General features: G+C 42.5%; 1 protein-coding gene across 1 annotated transcript in view; it reads left to right on the top strand.

The window, feature by feature from the left end:
• Positions 1-20,554, top strand: part of LOC144768709 (serine protease 33-like) — a 422,982-nt gene that overhangs the window by 249,202 nt on the left and 153,226 nt on the right. Inside the window, exon 4 of the mRNA XM_078652575.1 lies at positions 17,384-17,655. Within this exon, the coding sequence (XP_078508701.1) occupies positions 17,384-17,655 (272 nt within the window). The remainder of the gene's footprint in view (positions 1-17,383; positions 17,656-20,554) is intronic.

Below are 20,554 nucleotides of genomic sequence, written 5' to 3'. Positions count from 1 at the left end.
CCCCCTACTCAAGGGTTTATAAACATTGGCTAATCATTTTTCAACACTTCAGGCCACCGAACTAAGGTATCTCATATGGACTCTCATTCAGGACTACAACTACCATCACTCCTGATGGTGACAAGACGATGTAGCCACGCCCACTCAGGGCGTTCCCCTACTAGTGAAATAAAGCTAGTGCCAAACGAGCATGAGAGCCTTGCCTGTCTTTTTGAATCATGCCCCATGAAGAAGAGGCGGCCAGCCTCGAAACGCGTCGGGCACATGTGTACAAATAAGGAGAAAAGGTGAGCTGCGAGGCGTGAGAGGCATGCAGGCTGGACAGCTAAGGAGCGCTGCGTGTGCCTGTTGAAAAGCGCAGGTGCGCATTTGCTGCAACAAAATTTCCTCACGGCTGCCCCTGGCCGTGCAACAGAGCACCATCACCGGCTGCAGTTTCCTACTGCCACACAGCGCGGAGAGGCCGGTCCTCGCACAAAGCAAGGTTCCTGGTGCAGCGTTCCCATGGACAATAATTGCCTTGCAGTTCGCCAGCTCTCCCCCTACTCAAGGGTTTATAAACATTGGCTAATCATTTTTCAACACTTCAGGCCACCGAACTAAGGTATCTCATATGGACTCTCATTCAGGACTACAACTACCATCACTCCTGATGGTGACAAGACGATGTAGCCACGCCCACTCAGGGCGTTCCCCTACTAGTGAAATAAAGCTAGTGCCAAACGAGCATGAGAGCCTTGCCTGTCTTTTTGAATCATGCCCCATGAAGAAGAGGCGGCCAGCCTCGAAACGCGTCGGGCACATGTGTACAAATAAGGAGAAAAGGTGAGCTGCGAGGCGTGAGAGGCATGCAGGCTGGACAGCTAAGGAGCGCTGCGTGTGCCTGTTGAAAAGCGCAGGTGCGCATTTGCTGCAACAAAATTTCCTCACGGCTGCCCCTGGCCGTGCAACAGAGCACCATCACCGGCTGCAGTTTCCTACTGCCACACAGCGCGGAGAGGCCGGTCCTCGCACAAAGCAAGGTTCCTGGTGCAGCGTTCCCATGGACAATAATTGCCTTGCAGTTCGCCAGCTCTCCCCCTACTCAAGGGTTTATAAACATTGGCTAATCATTTTTCAACACTTCAGGCCACCGAACTAAGGTATCTCATATGGACTCTCATTCAGGACTACAACTACCATCACTCCTGATGGTGACAAGACGATGTAGCCACGCCCACTCAGGGCGTTCCCCTACTAGTGAAATAAAGCTAGTGCCAAACGAGCATGAGAGCCTTGCCTGTCTTTTTGAATCATGCCCCATGAAGAAGAGGCGGCCAGCCTCGAAACGCGTCGGGCACATGTGTACAAATAAGGAGAAAAGGTGAGCTGCGAGGCGTGAGAGGCATGCAGGCTGGACAGCTAAGGAGCGCTGCGTGTGCCTGTTGAAAAGCGCAGGTGCGCATTTGCTGCAACAATATATATATATATATATATATATATATATTGAAAAACTACATTACCTAATATATAGTACTTTGAAAATTAGAAATAAAAAATTCTTGCTATTATTATTATCACAAAAACTGAGTAAGAAAACATATATTTTTTAAACATAATATAAAATGTATATGTATAAAATACATGTTTGAATATGTGAAAAATAAAAACATGTTAATAAATTATTAGTACATGTAAAAATTTAAATATGTACCAAAAATATGAAAAAACAGCAGAAAAACATTTGTATATGTTGAAATAAAACATGCCAAATATTACATTACCTTAAAAAGGTACACAAAATGTAAAAGTGTCAAAAAAAAATGTAAACAAATGTAAAAGAAAACATACCTTACTAAATCAATGTGTCCTTGCTTAAACTTTAATTCAATATCACGAATGTAATATAAAGTATAATACTAAAATGTTGTGCCTGTATTGATGTAAATGTATTATACCCACACAGCTATAATCTTTAACATAGAAAAATGCAATTTTAGCAGATATAGAATCCCTATTCCCATTACAATAAGCCACATTGAGGAAATTGTTGGACATGGGGGGGCATAGATTTACTACTCCCAATCCAACCTAAGCAACATTACGAAAAATATTCAACTTTTAGATGAGAAGATATACTAATCTCAATACAATCTAAGCCACATTGAAGAAAGTGTTCAACTTTAAAGGGTGCACGCTTAGGGGCACATTAGGATGGCAGGCAGACTTTGTCTGCCCGCCATCCTGTCGTACAAAGAGACGGCCCACCATAAGGGCGGGGGTCCCGTGCCTGCGATTAGGATGCGCCTGCCACAGTGCGGGCGCATCCTGCATCCCTTACATTGTGGCGGGCGGTACAATGTTAGGGAGGCATGTTGTGCACTTCCATGCACAACATGGCAGGCACCGTGCGGTGCCTGCCATGTTGTGCATGGAACTGCAGGGGGGTACCATAGGTACCCCCATGTGCACCTCTCACCCCCCTAGAGTCCTTAGGGACCCGCAACGGGCCCCCCTAGCAGATTCCGCATGCCTTTCCATGGTGGCAAGGCATTCCTACACGCACATTGTAATATGGCTGGCGGTGTCTGACAGACACTATCACCATATTGCAGCCTTTTCCGCCCCGGTCGACTTGCGTCTGCCGCGGAACCCCCAGCCATATTAATATGGCGGGGGGTCTTTTCAACACGGATGGCGGACGGATTGCCCACACCGTGCCGGTGGTGACCACCGCCGGGCCGACGGGGGCAATCCGCCGGCCATCCTAATGGGGCCCCTAATGTTACTACTCCAAAGAAATCCACATTATAAAAAGAGTCAGAGGGGTGTAGGTGTACACTTCAATCTAAGTCAGACTTAGGAAAGAGTTAGACTTTGGAGTGGGAATAGTGATTGTATACCCCTCAATCTAAGCTACACTGGAGAAAGTGTTGACCTTAAGTTGTGTACATTTACTATTCCCACGCCAAACTAAGTCACATTGTGGAAAGTGTTGGACTTTAAAGGATGTGAATATACTATCCCGACTCCAATCTCAGCCACAGTATGGAAAATGTTAACCTATAAGGATTGCAGATTTACCATTCTCACTCCAGTTAATGCTACACTGGGGAAAGTATAGACTTTGAGGTGTGTTCATTTACTATTGACACTTCAATCTAAACCATATTGAGAAAAATGTTAGACTATGGGGATGTATATTTACCATTTCCACTCCAATCTAAGCAACAGCACAGAAAATAGTTCCAATCAGAAAGCTTTATCCTTACTATTCCCACATCAATGTAACAACATTAAAAAAATAAACTTAACTATATAAAAGTTAATATATTTCCCATCATAAACATAGTTACAAAAATAAAAGAATATAAATATAACAAATATTACTGTCAAATAAACACTAAAAATAATACCATGTTAATTTGTCATAAAATAAAAGTAAATAAATACAAGAATATTACCATGGACATTAGAATGCAAAAAAATACAATATATAAAATATTTGAAAAAGATTACATAATAATTTGTAAATTTTATAAAAATAACACAAAATTAAACATTTAGAACCATTTTATATGTTAAATAATTAATAATCATATACAAATACAAACATATTTTATTTGTTTAAGTAATAAATATACATTCACATTTTAATACATGGTAAACCTACATTTTAAAAATATTCCACAATTAAAATACACCAAGAAATAATATAAAACACTAAAAATAATGATATTCTTACTTGTGATATTTTGTCATCACTTCATAAATGCAACAATCCCTTTCTATCTATCTATCTATCTATCTATCTATCTATCTATCTATCTATCTATCTATCTATCTATCTATCTATCTATCTATCTATCTATCTATCTAACTATCTATCTATCTATCTATCTATCTCTGACCCTCTTTCCTTTTTCCACTTCCTTAGGAGTGGTATAGAGGTGTGGGATGTAACATTCCCCACTTCTCAGTGTTTCTTACTCCTGAGGGATATTCCATTTGTTAGTTGTATATTGAGTGCATCTACACCAGTACCCTTGTGCAGCAATTTACCTAAAATAAGTTTTAGAAATTGGTCCCTCATGGAGGCAGGGGCAGTAGTGACTGGCTGGGATATGTAAAAAAAAAACGTATTTTAACTCTACATCTAGAGCATTTCTGGAAGGACACCACTCACATTGGCCCAAAATCAATAAAACTGTTCACAACTGTTATTGGTAAATTAAACTACAGGACAAAATGTTGAATATATGGGAAGGTAGCTTATTAGCTAGCTACCTTGTATAGAAATTGGAACTATGTGCTGACTAGTACTTGTATTCAACCTATCCTGAACTTAAATGCACCCTATATATTAGGTTTAGGTTGGGGACTTTTCCAATCAGGGAATACCATGCAAAATGTGGTAGGTGTCAAAAGGGAAGTGACTATTGGATTGTGTCCCGAAATATATACTGTTAAGCAACTTCTGCTATTTTGCACAAAGTTTAACAAAGCTTATCAACCATAGTCATAGACAGTCATAGATGCATTTATCTGCTGCTTGCTTTTGCTTCAGGAAATTACGCTGTGATTTTACAAATAACTTTTAATGTTTAACTTTATTCTGTCTTTTGCTCGCTTATCTTAAGCTGCTTTCCCAGTAGCCTCTTTTGCCAGCGCCCCGTTCCACCACGGGTTTTCCCGCTTGTTGTGGAGGGCGCCGGCACAGATTTCAGGGGGGGGGAAAGGTCACGAGTCGGGTTAGTGTCTCTGCGCTTTCCTTATTTAATGCACATAACAGGCTCCGCGCGTAGCGGTCATAGATGCATTTATCTGCTGCTTGCTTTTGCCTCAGGAAAGTACGCTGTGATTTTACAAATAACTTTTAATGTTTAACTTTATTCTGTCTTTTGCTCGCTTACCTTAAGCTGCTTTCCCGGTAGCCTCTTTTGCCAGCGTCCTGTTCCAACACGGGTTTTTCCGCTTGTTGTGAAGGGCGCCGGCACAGATTTCAGGTCATTTCCTGATTGGGGGGCGAAAGTCACGAGTCGGGTTAGCGTCTTTATGCTTTCCCTATTTAATTCACATGACAGGTTCCGTGCGTAGCGGACTCGCGCAGTGGGAGCGCCAAAGGCAAGCCCCTCTGCGCAGTCCATGCCACGATCGTGCCAGGGGCCAGGGAGGCTGCCTCATCCGCTGCTTCCACCCAAGTAAGATCTTGTTATGCTAAAAAGCTTTTGTTAGAACTTAGGCCCACAACTAAATCTTACCACCATACATATGACCCTGAGGCTCTCCTGGATAGAATGTTTGGTGGGTGCCAAAGCTGTGATTTTAAAAAGGGGCCTGCAATGAAGTCCTTGACCGATCTTACTGTGTCTAAGCCTGCCTCTAGCTTGATTGTTGAAAAAGGGTTTCTTATTAATGCCAGATCGCTAGTAAAAAATAATATCGCTTTTAGAGACTTTATCTCAGCTAGGAATCCGACTTGGGTGTTTATTACAGAAACCTGGGCTACGAACGCCTCGGGACCCGACCTGGTTGATGCTATTCCTACCGGCTACACGCTGTCCAGGATGGACAGAATAGGTCACCGAGGAGGAGGACTAGGAATCCTGTACAAGGACTCTCTTATCTGCCGTACCCAGTCTCTCTCTACTCCCTCTGATCCTTTCCAGGCTTTCTACTTCTCTATTAATTCCCGCCCTTCTGATTCATCTTTTGGCCTCTTGTTCTATAGACAACCTGTGCCTAGATCTTCTTTTAGTCAGGACATTATCAAACTGTTAGAGCCATTTATTGAGAGGCCTAATATCACTCTCCTTGGTGATTTTAATTTCCATTTGGAAAATACGGGATGTAGAGATACCCAAGTTCTCCTGGAAACCCTGGACTGCTGTGGTCTGGCCCAGTTGGTGGAAGGCCCTACCCATCTGGCAGGCCACACCCTCGATGGGGTTTTTTCTAATGACCCTAGGTTGAGGGTGGGACCCCCGGTCCCCTTAGCATGGTCTGACCACTTTGCTGTATCGCTAGACCTGTCTTCTCAGGAACCAGTACTTCCCTCGCCGGGCTCCAGGAAGCAGAAACTTGGAAGGAATTTTAAATCTGTCAATAATGAAGTACTCTCCCCCTTTCTGAATAAGCTGGAGTCTGCTGATTCGCTGGATGTTAATTCAGCTGCTCTGGAATTCTCGCATACTCTTGCAGGAGCAATGGATATCCTGGCCCCTCCCAAAAAGCATCATTCAGCGAGGAAGAGTCCTTCGGCCCCCTGGTACTCAGATAGACTCAGACAGCTGAGACAAGGTTGTTGAAAACAGGAGAGGCTATGGCGGGTTCATCTTGATCCCTCGGAGAAAGAACGACACAAACTATGCCTAAAAGAATATAAACTAGCTATTGGGGAGGAAAAAACAGCCTATTTTTCTAAAGTCACCGCCTCCCTTAATTCTCCTAGAGATCTTTTTAATGTCATAGATTCCTTAACTTCTCCTCATGTAGTAGATTCAATAGTGGAATCTCAGGATCTGTGCGATAAAATATCTGCCTTTTTTAATACAAAGATCCTGGATATCTATGTTACGCTTGAATCTTTAAACTCCTGCATTGGACCATCTAACCTTCCGGCCTCCTCTGGGGTCTGGAGTTTGCCTGGTGAGCAGTTTCCGAGTCTTCTGTCTTTCCCCCTTTTGTCACGTGAGATTATGGCTCAGCTTCTAGATAATACTAAGTCGGGCTCTCCCTTAGACTCCTGCCCGCTTAAAGTACTGAAAGCCTGCCGGGAAGTGGTTATTCCACCTCTCATGAAGGTTATGAATTGTGCCATCTTGGAGGGAGTCTTTCCCTCCTTATGGAAGACGACGTTTGTAAAACCACTCCTGAAGAAACCTGCCCTGGACCCAGGCGTCTTGAAAAAGTTCTGCCCTATTTCCCTACTTCCTGCTCCCGCAAAAATGTTGGAGTCCTATCTTAATCTCCACCTTAGTACCTATCTCAGGGACTTTGCCCTCTTGGATAGCTCCCAACTTGATTTCAGGAGACATCATAGTACGGAAACTGCTCTCATTGCAGTCGTTAACAATATCCGTTCTCAGGTTGACAAGGGCCATACCACTCTCCTGGTCCTGCTGGATCTGACAGCGGCCTTCGACACTCTGTCTCCTTCTATACTGGTGTCTCTTCTTAGGGAGATAGGTGTCGGGCCCTGCCTTGAGTCTTCTTGCCTCCTTTCTCAACGAAAGGGAACAGAGAGTGAAACTGGGTCAGTTTCTTTCTGCCCCTAAACCCTTGCACTGTGGGGTCCCTCAGGGCTCTTCATTGAGCCAGACACTTTTTAACATCTATGTGGCCCCCCCCCTTGCGAGGGTTGTGAGATCATTTGGGTTGGAGGTGTTGTCCTACGCAGACGATACCCAAATAATGGTCTCTCTCACTCACTCAGTGAAGAACTCTGCCCAGAATTTCAGGAGCTGCATGGAGGCTGTCTCTCAGTGGATTGTTCAGAACTTCCTGAAATTGAACGGGGAGAAAACGGAGGTATTAATCTTTGGGGGTAATCAGGAAATCTGGTCAAGGGATTGGTGGCCGCCCTCACTTGGGGAATCTCCCCACCCAGGCCAGTATGGTAAGAACTTAGGGGTGTTAATGGATACTGCCCTTTCCTTTGACCATCAGGTAAACAAGACCATTTCCACTTGCTGTGGGATCATCAGGATCCTCAGAAAGATCTCCCATTATCTTTCCCCAGATGCTTGGAAACAGGCCACGCTAGCATTAGTCTCTTCCAGACTGGACTATTGTAATGCCCTTTACTTGGGCATTAACAAGAGTCTCATTCATCATCTTCAAATGGGCCAGAATGCTGCGGCGAGGATGGTATTGAACCTCCCTAGATTTGCCTCAGCCTCGGTGGCACGAAAGAACTTACACTGGCTTCCGATGCACTGTAGGATCACCTTTAAAATGTTATGTTTGTCCCATGAAGCCTTTTATGGCACTGGCCCGGAGGGTATCAAGTCATTTGTTCATCTTTATACCCCCAGTAGATCTCTTTGTTCTTCCAACAAAAACTTTCTTGCGGTCCCCAGGTTTGCCAAGGCAAAATGGGGCGGTAGAGTGTTTTCCACTGCGGCGCCCAGACTGTGGAATTTTCTCCCTCCAGAGCTAGCAGGGCAGCCCTCTATCTCTCTGTTCCGTAAGGCCTTAAAAACCTGGCTTTTCTCTGAGGCATATTTGTAAAGCTGTCCCCTCTGATTTGTGTGTTGGATGACCCGCACTAGCGCCTTGATGCCGTTGGGCTAAGCTGCGCTTTACAAGACCTTATTAATTCATTCATAGTTATTCCCCTTATTTAAATTGTACACTATTAGGTCAACATCGGAGGCTCTAACACTTTGTTTTAAGATAGTTCAGTAAATCATTTTCAGCTCTGTGTCTTCTTGCTTATGGGTAGTGTGGCCGTTGGTTAAACACCTGAATGATACATAACCTTTATTAGTGCAATATGTACATTTGCCATGCTTGGAAGTTTGTGCTAAATAAGTGGATGTCTCAGATTAGCCCCGATATGTGGGGGGATTTATGAATGCTGCCATAATACACATAGCAGGCTAAGGTTTACCTAGTTAACTGACTAAGTTTCTCTGGTTGTATGTTAGGAGGTGTATAGTGAATGGAAAGGCAGTTTTAGAAAAAAAAAGAAAATTGTGATTGCACTTTAGGATATTGAAAGTAACCATTGTTCTTGCTATTTTATACAAAACCTTTTTCAACCGATGGATTGTATCTTTTGCTGTGGAAATAATTATGACTACTGCAGTCCGTAGGACATCCGTAATCGCAGTGGTGGTCAAACAACCGCTGCACAGCAGGACTGCCCGCAGTATTACAACTACATTGGTCAGACCCCCATGATACTGCCTGCACTGCTGGGATCAAGGATCCCGCTGGCCCAGCAGTCTTCAACCAAGCAGGAATATGCTGGTGGTGCCGCAGCTGGCACCGCCGAGCATATTCTGACTTGCCAGTTCACCGCCCTTTTCATGGCAGTGAGCCTGCCATGAAAAGGGTGGCAGAATGGCAAGAAAGAGGGCCCTAACAGGGCCCCCTGTTGTATTTGGGTGTGGGGGGGGCACATGTAGTGCTCCCTCAATTTGCACTCCCAATTCCCGACAGTGTGGCATGTATGCCACACCCTGCAGGAAGGTGCAGTCGACACTCTGACAGTCTGCCTGTTAGGCTCTTTAATGAGCCTGACAGACCACCACTGCAGGACCACCCGCCAGGCTAGGAAAAAACTCCTGATCTAGTGGGCAGTCTCACCATGGATTTGGCGGACCCACAGCGGATGGTACGCCAAACTCGTAATCGGGCCCTATATCTTTCTTGTCACTTTGTATGAAGATTAACCACAATAGTTATATACAGGTTTTTAAACCTATTTCATTATGAGTTGTATTATTTATTCTGCATGAATGCAAGTATAGAGGGTACTCTTCACTGTTTTTTAGGTTTATGGCATTTTATCATATGTGGCATTAGCATTAGCTAAGTATGCGAGTTGGGCATAGGTATGACTGTATGTGTGGATGGTGTTTATGAGTGTTCCATGCCTATTTAATAATATAATGATAAATATTTAATTATGTTCTGTAGTGATTATTGTTAATTGCTATATATTGTAAGACTGTCTGCTAATGACAATAAACAACTAAACTAGCATATTGAGCCCGTGAATCCATAGCCAAGCATTAGTCAAAGTTCCCTTAGTGCTCAGGATCTTTCTGATGTCAGTAGCGAAGGAGGAGTCCTTATCATAGCACTTGGGGATAAACAAGACCCAGGAAGGGTTGGGCCCTTTGTTCTATTAGCCAGGGATGCAAAGAGACACAAAGAGGTTCTGTAGAACTTCTCCTACTTACCAATTGAGCAGTAGGTCAATTGGTAAAATCAAGGCATTCCATAGTGCACTGCTAGTAGTAGTATTGGAGGAGTAATAGGGCAACAAGTACAGCTTGCTTGTGGTGGTTCATGTCACCATGTATCCAGAGGTGGTACTACTATGGAGCACAACAGTTAAGGTAGCAGGTAGGGCTCTTGTATGGATCTTTTCTAGGGTTGTATTTCCTAAAACAGCGATTTCTGACCGAGGAATTAACTTTATCTCCTCATATATGAGTGAGATGTGGTGCAGACTGGTGTGACCTACCACTTCCCCATTGCATACCATCCACAAATATGCATCTATACAGATTTTTTACAGAAGGGATTGGGTTGTATTCCCATTGAATTTCCAATTGGTTACACAGTGCTTGCCCACTTCCCCTGAGCACAGCAGGGTGGAAAGGAACATCTGAGCCACCTCAGAAGGATGTAGTGAATTGTTTGGTTGGTTTCAGGAAGTTAAAGGTGCAATACATGATTCGGTAAAGAAAAAAACATAGACAATTCAAGAGCTGATGAGGAATGGTATGCCTAGAGATGGCAATGGCCGGGTATCAGGAGGGTCAGAACATGTTGGAGCTGAAGCCCTTTTGTCCAAGAGTTTTGGAGTATAAGTGAACTGAATTAAGGAGTATACACCTTGTAGGCTGTAGTCCTTTTTCAGTTACCGGTCATGTTAGGGCCGATCATGTGACCCGGAAGGAACGATCACGTGGGACGCTGAGCAACATTCTAGTTGGGTGCTCGCTCCCGCGTTAGATGTTCGCTGGATCTGAAAGAGCATAGAGGTCTTACGTGTAAAACTTTGGAATGCACAGGTACGTGACCATTGTGTGTATGGTTACTTTGGGAAGACAGTGAATTAATAGTAGGATATAGTGCCGTGGGAGGGCGACCAATAGTGTTTACTTTAATATTGGTGCCCTTTGTTTACAGAGTTGGCGGACACCGCTAGAACGATTTAAGAGGATGGGGGGCCACCGTGTTAGGGACCAGCAGCGAGTGTTTACTAAGGAATGTCTCTGTTTTACCAGGTAAGAGAGTGGACTCGATGTTTAAACGAATAGGCTTGGTTTAGTATACCATTTATGTTTTGACTTTCTTGTTTATTAGAGCCACGGACTGAGTAATTCCTTCCACTGTATTTTGCTCGATCCTAATAGGAGGTTATCTAGTCCCCATGATGTTATCTGGAAACCAAGCTTCAGTTGGAAGAGTAGTAAGTTACTGGCCCTCCCCTGTCTCTCTGGGTGCTGATACTTTTATGCTGTTCACTGGGATAGCCTGGATGCTATCCACTTGTGAAGATCTCTTTGGTCGACACTAGAGTTGTTTGTTCCGTCATTGATTGTGTTGGTTTATTTGTTTTACCAATTATTTCCGTACCTGTACCTGTGTTGAAGGGCTTAAGGTGGCGCATGGTCATGATTTGGTTTTAGTTTGATTTATTTTTCTCACGTGGAAACACTGGTTTTGTGGAGTGGTTGAATTACACGGTGGTTCTTGATTCTTCTAACCCGTTCTCACCTCTGGTGTTGGTGGCAGTTACCTTGCACTAGGGTGGCGCAGAGACATTTGTCTTTTGAACTAGATAGACCTGACACTGTGTGGGCCTGTTTTTGTGTATGTATAGGTTCTCTAATCACCCTTGTCCTGAGGAGGCCAAGATTCCTGGAGGCCGAAACGCGTTGACACGCCATTTTTTGACAAGAGGAGTCTGTTGATACATTGTACTAGAGTGAACTTTTTTGTTGAACACAATCTGAAATTTTGATTCAAGAATTTGTATAATCGATTGTGTTGGTACACAACTTCTTCTTAGTGGATAGGGGGGAACTCTCTTTAATTTAATAGTTCTTCGTTGGGTGAAAAAAAGAATTGCTTTTGTGTAATAGAGTTCTTTTCTATTTAAGAATGTGTATATAGATATTTCTTTGAAACTGAGATGTATGTATGTATATATGTGCATTTGATATGATAAAATGTAAAAAATATAAAAAGACTAATTACTTTTAGTACGGATTACTACAAATAAAATTAGTAATCCCTACAATGACTAGGCATGTGATCATTTGTATATAAAATAATCCGAAAATAATATTGAGAATTGTGTTCCCCCAATCAGGGAATCAATACCCTTAATTTGTATAGGATTTCGGTATTGATCCCTCCCGAATATTTTTTCTCTTTGAATCTTGGAATTAAAGAGCAAGATCCACAGGATTTTGGACGGAGTCCATGAGAGCATCAAGGCAGAAGTTGCTAAGATGTTGTACTTGGGATCAATTGAGCATTCTCATAGTCCAAGGGCCAGTCCAGTAGTATTAGTGCCTAAGTAGGATACAATGTCTTGCATTTCTGTGTGGACTACCAATAAGGTGTACAAGATGGATGCACTATCGATTCCCAGAGTGGATGATGAAGTGAACTAGCTGAGTGCTATTCCCTTCTTGAGTACCTTTTGATCTAAGCAGTGGCTATTGGCAGAAAGCATTAGTACCTGTGCCAAGGAACAGAGTGCATTCTCTACAACAGAGTGATTGGAAAAGCTTAGGGTCATGTTCATTGTGCTCAAGAATGTTACAGCTATTTTTCGGGATCTAGTGAGCTATGCTTTCTTAGGCCTAGAAGAGTTCTGTGTGGCCTAACTGGATACCGTTGCAATATTTTGCAATTCATTTGAAAACCAATGGAGGCCTCTAGAGCAGCTATTGATCAGGATGTAGGGTGGGAATAGCTCTCTGTAGTCTACCTTGAGCATCGGGGGGCAACACAAAGATTTAAACATTTGATGCTAAGCTCAAATTCGCCTTGTCGATTGCCACTATCCAGACTCAAGTGAACAGACTCCTTTTACATCACTGGATAGTTTAGAAACTTTGTGGCCAACTATTGGTCCATAGTTATGCCCTTGACAGTCTTGAGAACCAAGAAGCAGTCCAAGAAAGTGATTTGGACTGAAAAGTGCCAGAAGGCCTATGAAGTCCGGAAAGCAGCTCTATGTAAGACACCTAGTTGAAGGCTGACTATGGTAAGTCCTTTTCACCTGAGATAAGGGAGTTAGAGCAGTACTGTCTCAACTAGATGTCCATGGAGGAGAGTGCCCAGTGGCCATTATCAGCTGCAGACTACTTCCTGGAGAACAGCACTGGACAGCCACTGAAAAAGAATGTTTTGCGATAGTGCGGGTCCGAGGAGGTTCTGGCTTTATTTGCTTGGTACAAGATTGGTGGACAAACAAACACAAACTACTGAAGTGGATGATAGCAATCAAGGGTGAGAACCCAAAGTTGCTGAGATGGACTAATTTAGTAAAAATCCTGAATTCCACAGTGGAGCACAAAGCTGGAATAAATCATGGGAATGCAGGTGAACTATGGTACCAGATTTGCCAATCTAACAACTGGATTTCTCTAAGATGGAGTAAAGCTCAGCATGACTGATCTGTGAGGGAAGTCTGTTATGAAGAGAGTGGTAATGGGGTGTGTACATCTGCCCTAGGTACCCAGCTCTGTGTAAAAACGGGTATCCTAATGTTTCTTTTGTCCCTTTAAACACTAACAACTATTCCTTTTGAATTAGAATCTGGTCAAAGCTTCTGGTAAACTACTTCCAGTTCCAGGGTTGGCATGCTCCTTCTGTGGTTAAAAGACACTTAATGGTCCACATTAGCTATCACCAATATTACGGATTACATATACGAACACAAACCCTTGCACACACCTACCCTGTATTGCAGCCAATGGCCCATTTGCTTTAGAGATACCATCACATGTTATTAGTGGTCCTCCCGAGCAAGCTATGGCAGCTGAAATGCTGCTGTTTATCTCTCAAGACACAATCCTCTTTCTCCAGTCAGAGGCAATGAAATCTTTGTGAGCCTGGCCATGAATAGGCATAGGTTGGTGCAAGAGTGGAGCCTACATGTCTGGAAGACAATCAGAGCTCTGAACTTAATCAACAGACCAGCAATAGACATAAAGTAAGGACTACACAGAATCAACCAACCATATCACCTTTTGGAAGAGTAATTTGTCCCTTGCTATGTTAAGTTATTTTAGGATATTAGTTCAGCTCAACTGGTTAACAATGATTAGTAAACTATTGTAAAAATGCAACATGACAATCTATTTTCCTGATATTTATAGGTGATAATATTAAACAGTTCTAACTTGGACAAATATAATTGTTGTTTTGTGAAATTTCTCAGTGAACAGCTTTTATGCCTGAGCTCCTTTTTGAGTGACTAGAAGATGACATCTGTAATCATTCATTAAAAGAACAGTAAGAGCTTGAGATGCGCATGTGTAAGCCACAGGAGGTCCCATTTACAAAAATGGCAGACAGACAATCTTTCTTTCTATTAGCCATAGGTCTGAGGGAGCAAACAAAAGTCTGCCTGACCAGCAGCCAGTTCTACAGAGTCCCGTTTATAAAGACACTGGGCAGACAATATCTCCTTCTGCTCTGATGCCTTGTTAATTGATAATAAGACCAATAGCTTTCCTCCAAAGGTGAACTCATACACTGGAGACCCAATCAGAGCAAAGTATCACTAACTTGGACTGATCCACAATGTTAATGAAATCATCAACAAGTAATGACTGAAGAGGCTAGACCCAAAGGACCCAATGCCTGAAAGTGGCTGACTCAAAGCTTCTTTCGAAGTGTGTTCTTATTCATTACAAAAGATCTGACTGACAGCCAAATATGTCTCTGGTGAGACAAAATGAGTGCTTCTTGAGGGAACACAGCTGCAGTTCGGGTAACAACCCTTTAAAACTCACCCCCTTAAATTTTGCGAAATCAATTTAAAATTCAAATAAGGTCTTAAGATTGGTCTTTTCAGAAGAGCTGGCAGGGCCACTTAAATAGCCTCACCTATGTTAGCACCTGATAGGATTGGCCAGAATTTATTTAAGACTAAACACCCCAACTTGCAGATTTCATCTGTTTGGAAATCCCAATGGCGCTTGACAGGTCGATGGACCTTTGCCACCTTGTTTCGAATGGAGCTGGAACAAAAACACAAATCATGCTCATATCATCACCTGTCAGATCATTAATGTTCAGTCAATGATGGGAGGGTAGCTAAGTTTTCAAAACCTTTATTTATCTTAAAGGATTAGCATGTTTTTTTCATCTTTATTCAGATTAACCAAGCTTACAGAACAAATGAATAAAAGGTTGTGTAGTGACAGCATAAATCAATACAGAGTGTTCCATAAAGGAGATTTTCACTAAACTAGCTGAGAGCCTGATCTACCCCATGCAGAGAAACACATGAAGAATTCCCTTTTCAGGAAATAGCAAGATTTTGGAGCATAGATAGAACAGAGTCGTTCTGGAAAATCAATCATTCCCACATCTGCAGCAGAATCTGTCTGAATATCAGTGAATGAGGATTGATCAGTGCAGTAGCATTGAACAGGGAAATTGAATAAGATTGAAATCTTCTTTAGCAGAAGCTGTCGGCAACAAGGGATAAGGGAAAAGGGTCTTCTCCAAGCGAGTCTCAGAGTAACAATGATGGGTCGTTTCTCCTACCTTGCTAAGAACATGCATTAATATAAATCACACAATAATATTAACAAACCTTTAGTAACTTTTAGTATTCTCCTCCAATGTAACCCAGCTTATCTGATGGTGTCATCAATATCTGTTGCTTCTTCTTACTGTTCCCACAGTAAACATTCACACTGGTACGTAGTTAAACACTGTAGCCATTATTTCAAACAAGGAGAAAAGTTCTCATGAGAACCTACTTACCTAAGCTAAAGCTGCTCTCTGTGTCTAATGCGAATGCAAAGGCTAGTCAGAGGCTGAAACAAATATCAATGATGTTTTAGCTAAGCACAAATAAAATATATCTATATTATTGTTCATTCTATTAGTTTATTCACTATGAATTCACAGCAGGATTACTGTTCTGTAAAATGATCTAATATGGCATGATGAAGTGATGGGAACATAATATTGAAGTCAGTTCATTCTCTAGCAGGATGCTGGTACTAGGCAAAATGTCCTAACAAATTTCTATTTAGCTTATGAGCAGAAGTCAAGAGAAATAGGCTTGGTCCTAAGCAAAGTGGCACATTATGTATGAAAAATAGGTACCAAAATTGTATTCATGTTATTCTCATATACAGTTAAGCAAGCACATTTCCCTATGTGTGTTTTCCTAAGTTATTCTTTTAGCAAATTAAATGTGTTTTAATGAGTTCCTACACATTATAAGGCAAGCACATTTTAATACGTGTCATGAAATATATTCTGAAGTGATTCTTTTGAACATTTAAAGCAGACACATTTTTAATATGTGAAAACAGTTCTATAGCACTAGAAACACATTTTAAAGTGTAATTCGAATGCGGTCTGCAAGTCGAAATTTTACTTTAAATTTACTTCCTTCACCTACTTGTTTGGAACCTCTGTTCCCAGGACACAGAGTTGAACCCTTAACTGCTGATTTGGATTCATATGCCTGTGTTGTCTAAAAAAGATTGTAACTTTGAGTAGCTTTCTTACAGCGTCTGCATAAATGACTGTTTTTTCAAGCACTGGCTGTCAATGAAATTATAATGAAAATACATTAATGAATTACTTTTTTGTTTCATGAATGTTAGTTTGACTAAATTCCGAAGTAAACATTAAGGGCCAGATGTACGACCAGCAAAATTGCACCTTGCAAATTGCGACTCATTTGTGAGTCGCAATTTGCGAGGTGCCACTTGTGAGGTGCTATTTGACATGTACAACAGTGTGTTTTACACTGTTTGCAATTCACAAAGGGTCGCAAATTGCAAGGCTCATTAATATTAATGAGCCTCTCGCAATTTGCGAGCCCATTAAGAATGATAGGCCCTCCCAGGTATGGTGGCCTACTGGGCACAGTAGACCACCAAGTCTGGGACTGCCTTTAAATAAAGCATTTTTTTTTAAATGCAGCCCGTTTTCCTTAAAGGAAAACGGGATGCATTTTTTTAAAAAAGTGAAACATTTTCGTTTCATTCTTTTTAGGGCAGGTAGTGGGACCACTGCCTGCCCTTTAAAAATATTTTTAGAGACAGACACAAAGTGGAAGTGGTCCCCTGGGGACCCCTTCCAAATTGCGACTGCATTACCACCCTTGAAGAGGGTGGTTTTGCGAGTGTTTTGCGACCGCAATTGCGGTCATAAAACATTCGTACATTGATTTGTGGACACAATTTGGAAGGGAACACCCCTTCCTAATTGTGACTCGCAATTCCTAAATATTTAGGAATTGTACATGGCCTAGGGCCATTTTGCATGCGCAAATGGGTCGCAAAACCTTTAGGGTCATACATCTGGCCCTAAAACTGGAAACTTGAAAGTGCCAGTTTTATGCCAAAGTCTGAATTACAATGTTGTATTAAGAAGTGATTGAAAAATATATACTCACTTTCATATCTTGATAAAGTCTCTTTGATTTTGTTTATGTTTTCAGGGGCTATCCTAAGTCCAGCTACAGGGTGTGCCTAGGAATGTACCAGCTGTCACACCCCAACCCCAACTCTGCATGTTTGGCAGTCAAGAATATCATCGTCAACTCGCTCTTCGCTGAGGAAGGAGGGCCCGGTGACATCATGCTGTTGGAGCTGGAAGAAAATATGAGCTTTTCAGATTTCATCCTGCCTATCTGTCTGCCAGACTCCTCAAACTACTTTCCATCTGGGTTAGACTGCTGGGTCACTGGCTGGGGTGACATTGGCTCTAAAAGTGAGTATGTGTTTGGGGAAAATAATTTCCAAGAGCAATGGCCCAAAAATGGGAGCCCTGCCTCACTAAATCAGGCACATGCTTATGCTACCATCACTTGAAGGCGAATATGGCAGGGACCACATCACAGGGATGCCCCACAAGGACCCGGGAGTTAGGGTGCCCATACCCTTCCGCTTATATGTTTTTTAATGTGTTTATTTTCAGAACATTGGAACCCAGTCCCCAAGACCTAAAATGGAAGCCACAACATTTCTCTTCATGTTCATGCTGCCGCTAGCCAATTAAAGCACTCGGTTCTCTAGGACTAGTTAAGTCCTGCAGATTCAACCAAGCCATATGCTGATTAGGGCCTCAGTTCTCCCTTAATACTCGCGAGCCAGCAGAGATGCAGAAAAGAAAATTCCTTTCACCCCATGGGGGTCCCTCAGGGAGCCACCCACAAGGACCCCAACCCTGCCCTATGATGTGTTTTTTTTTTTTCGTTCTGTTTGTTTAGTTTTGCTTATTAATATTGTACGGTTAATTAAAACAATTGCAAAAATAACTTAAACCATGAATACAAAACTTGTTCGTAAAAGTACCCGAGCAATTAGACGTTATAAAAATAACAATGTGATGTGAAACACTCAGTAGTCACAGTTTGACAGTTTGGGACTATATATGTATATGTATAAATGAATAAATCTATAATATATATAAATATATATATATATTACCTACTGGCGGTCGCCAGTAGGTATATATAGTTAGGATTTTTTCTCTATGGGTTTTTTGAAAATTCTATGTCTAATAACTTTGGCGTTTGTGGACGGAATTGGCTGAAATTTTCAGGAAAATGGCACATTTTGTTTCTGAGCAGCCCTTGAAAATTTGGGGGGGGTTCGTCCAGTGGGGGCCGAGAAAAAAGGGGGGTCCCAAAACGTGTTTTTAACATTGAGTTTTCCATAGGGCGGTTGGCCTCACTTTTAGCCCGAACGGCTGAATGGATTTGCACGAAACTTGGCAAAATTGTAGGGACTGGTAGCCCGATGTGCCTTTTGTAGGTCTCAATATATGTGCTCCAGTGGATTTTGAGAAATTAACGTTTAAAAAAAGATATATATCTGTAACAGCGGACCGGGCAGCGCACTGGTTCGCGGACTTTTCGCGCAACGGAGCTTTGTGAAGCGAAGCTGATTGGTTCTCCGGCGTCTGTCAACATTCCAAACAGTCCGTAGCGGCCGCCATCTTGTCTCTCGGTAGGATCGAGAGACAAGAGGAGGTCAAAACAAAGGGGGAAATAACTATAAGGGGGCATAGTAGATCCTCGCTGACCCCCTAGGTTTGATGTGGAGGTTTTAAAAGGGCCCCGCGGGGCAAAAAAAAAAAATAATAATAATAATTGAACGGCTGAATGGATTTGCACGAAACTTGGCCAAATATTAGGGACTGGTAGCCCGATGTGCCTTTGCTAGGTCTCAATATATGTGCTCCAGTGGATTTTGAGAAATTAACGTTCAAAAAAAGATATATATCTGTAACAGCGCTCCGCTTCGCGTAACGGAGGTTTGCGAAGCTGATTGGTCATTCTGTCACTGGGCTATAGTTGGGCTACATCTGGCTGATATTTGGGCTACATTTGTTTTTTTGTGTGTCTGGCGGCCATCTTTGGGCTACATTGGGCTTCATTGGGCTACATTCGGCTAATTAGCAAATAGCTCATCGCAAACTAGGAATGGTAAAGAATCGCTATTTATTCCTTAAAGTTCGCTATTTAGGAAATGCAAATAACTTTGATGATACATATGGCGGTTCATCTCTAACAAGATAAGAAGCATAGGGATACATTTATGATGACTGGCGCATCACCAGGGATGTGTTAGTCATTTTGTGCCGCTGTTCCGTCACCTATGGTGTGCTGCATTTACAATGCGGCGCATCATGGGGCAAAAACAGCACAGATGCGTGATGTATCTGTGCCGTAAAGGTGGCGCATTGCTGGAGTTGTATCGCAAGTGTGATGAAGCTCCAGCAAGGGTCGGGGGTGCCCCTGTCGCAGGGTTTCTGTTCTCACACAGAACTGTGGACAGAGGATTGGAACCTCGGCGAATTAGGGTGTCCCAAAACTCACGTTAGTAATCAAAAACTCCTTAGCAAGCTAGGTACAGTGTCACATTGGATATAACAAACTCTCAATGTTTAGACAATCCAGAATATGAACTTATAGTACCTCAGGATACGTGGAACTCATGAACAGTCGGTCGTTATAGATTTCTTAGAAACCAGAACATGGAGTTAAGAAGAACAGATGTGTATTTGAAATGTTTATTTACTAATGCCGTCTTCTCAGGCGTAGTACCTTAGATAATAAAAGTACACATATTATCAGTAGCAAAATTACCAGCATAGTTACTAGTACATAAAAAGTGAATGGTGATAGTATGTTAACATGCTGTAAATGAATAAGAGTTAGCAACACTTATAAGCAGCCGCGGGCCGTGGAGGGAGTTACGGTGAGGCAGGGAGGCGGGGAGGGGGAGAAGCAGGGTGGAGAATACAAGTACACATATTATCAGTAGCAAAATTACCAGCATAGTTACTAGTACATAAAAAGCGAATGGTGACAGTATGTTAACATGCTGTAAATGAATAAGAGTTAGCAACACTTATAAGCAGCCGCGGGCCGTGGAGGGAGTTACGGTGGGGCAGGGAGGCGGGGAGGGGGAGGGGCAAGGTAGAGAGGGCTCCACCCTGCTTCTCCCCCTCCCCGCCTCCCTGCCCCATCGTAACTCCCTCCATGGCCCGCGGCTGCTTATATCTCACCCTCCCTAATACACATATTATATTATTTGCTAAGAAGGTCTCTTTGTGTTGGTTTAGGGCGTGCCCATACTTTAGTGTCTTAGATTTGAAGGAA

The sequence above is a fragment of the Lissotriton helveticus genome, chromosome 7, assembly GCF_964261635.1.
Source record: "Lissotriton helveticus chromosome 7, aLisHel1.1, whole genome shotgun sequence".
NCBI classification, from domain to species: Eukaryota; Metazoa; Chordata; class Amphibia; order Caudata; family Salamandridae; genus Lissotriton; species Lissotriton helveticus.
This window is presented reverse-complemented; position numbering and strand designations above follow the sequence as displayed.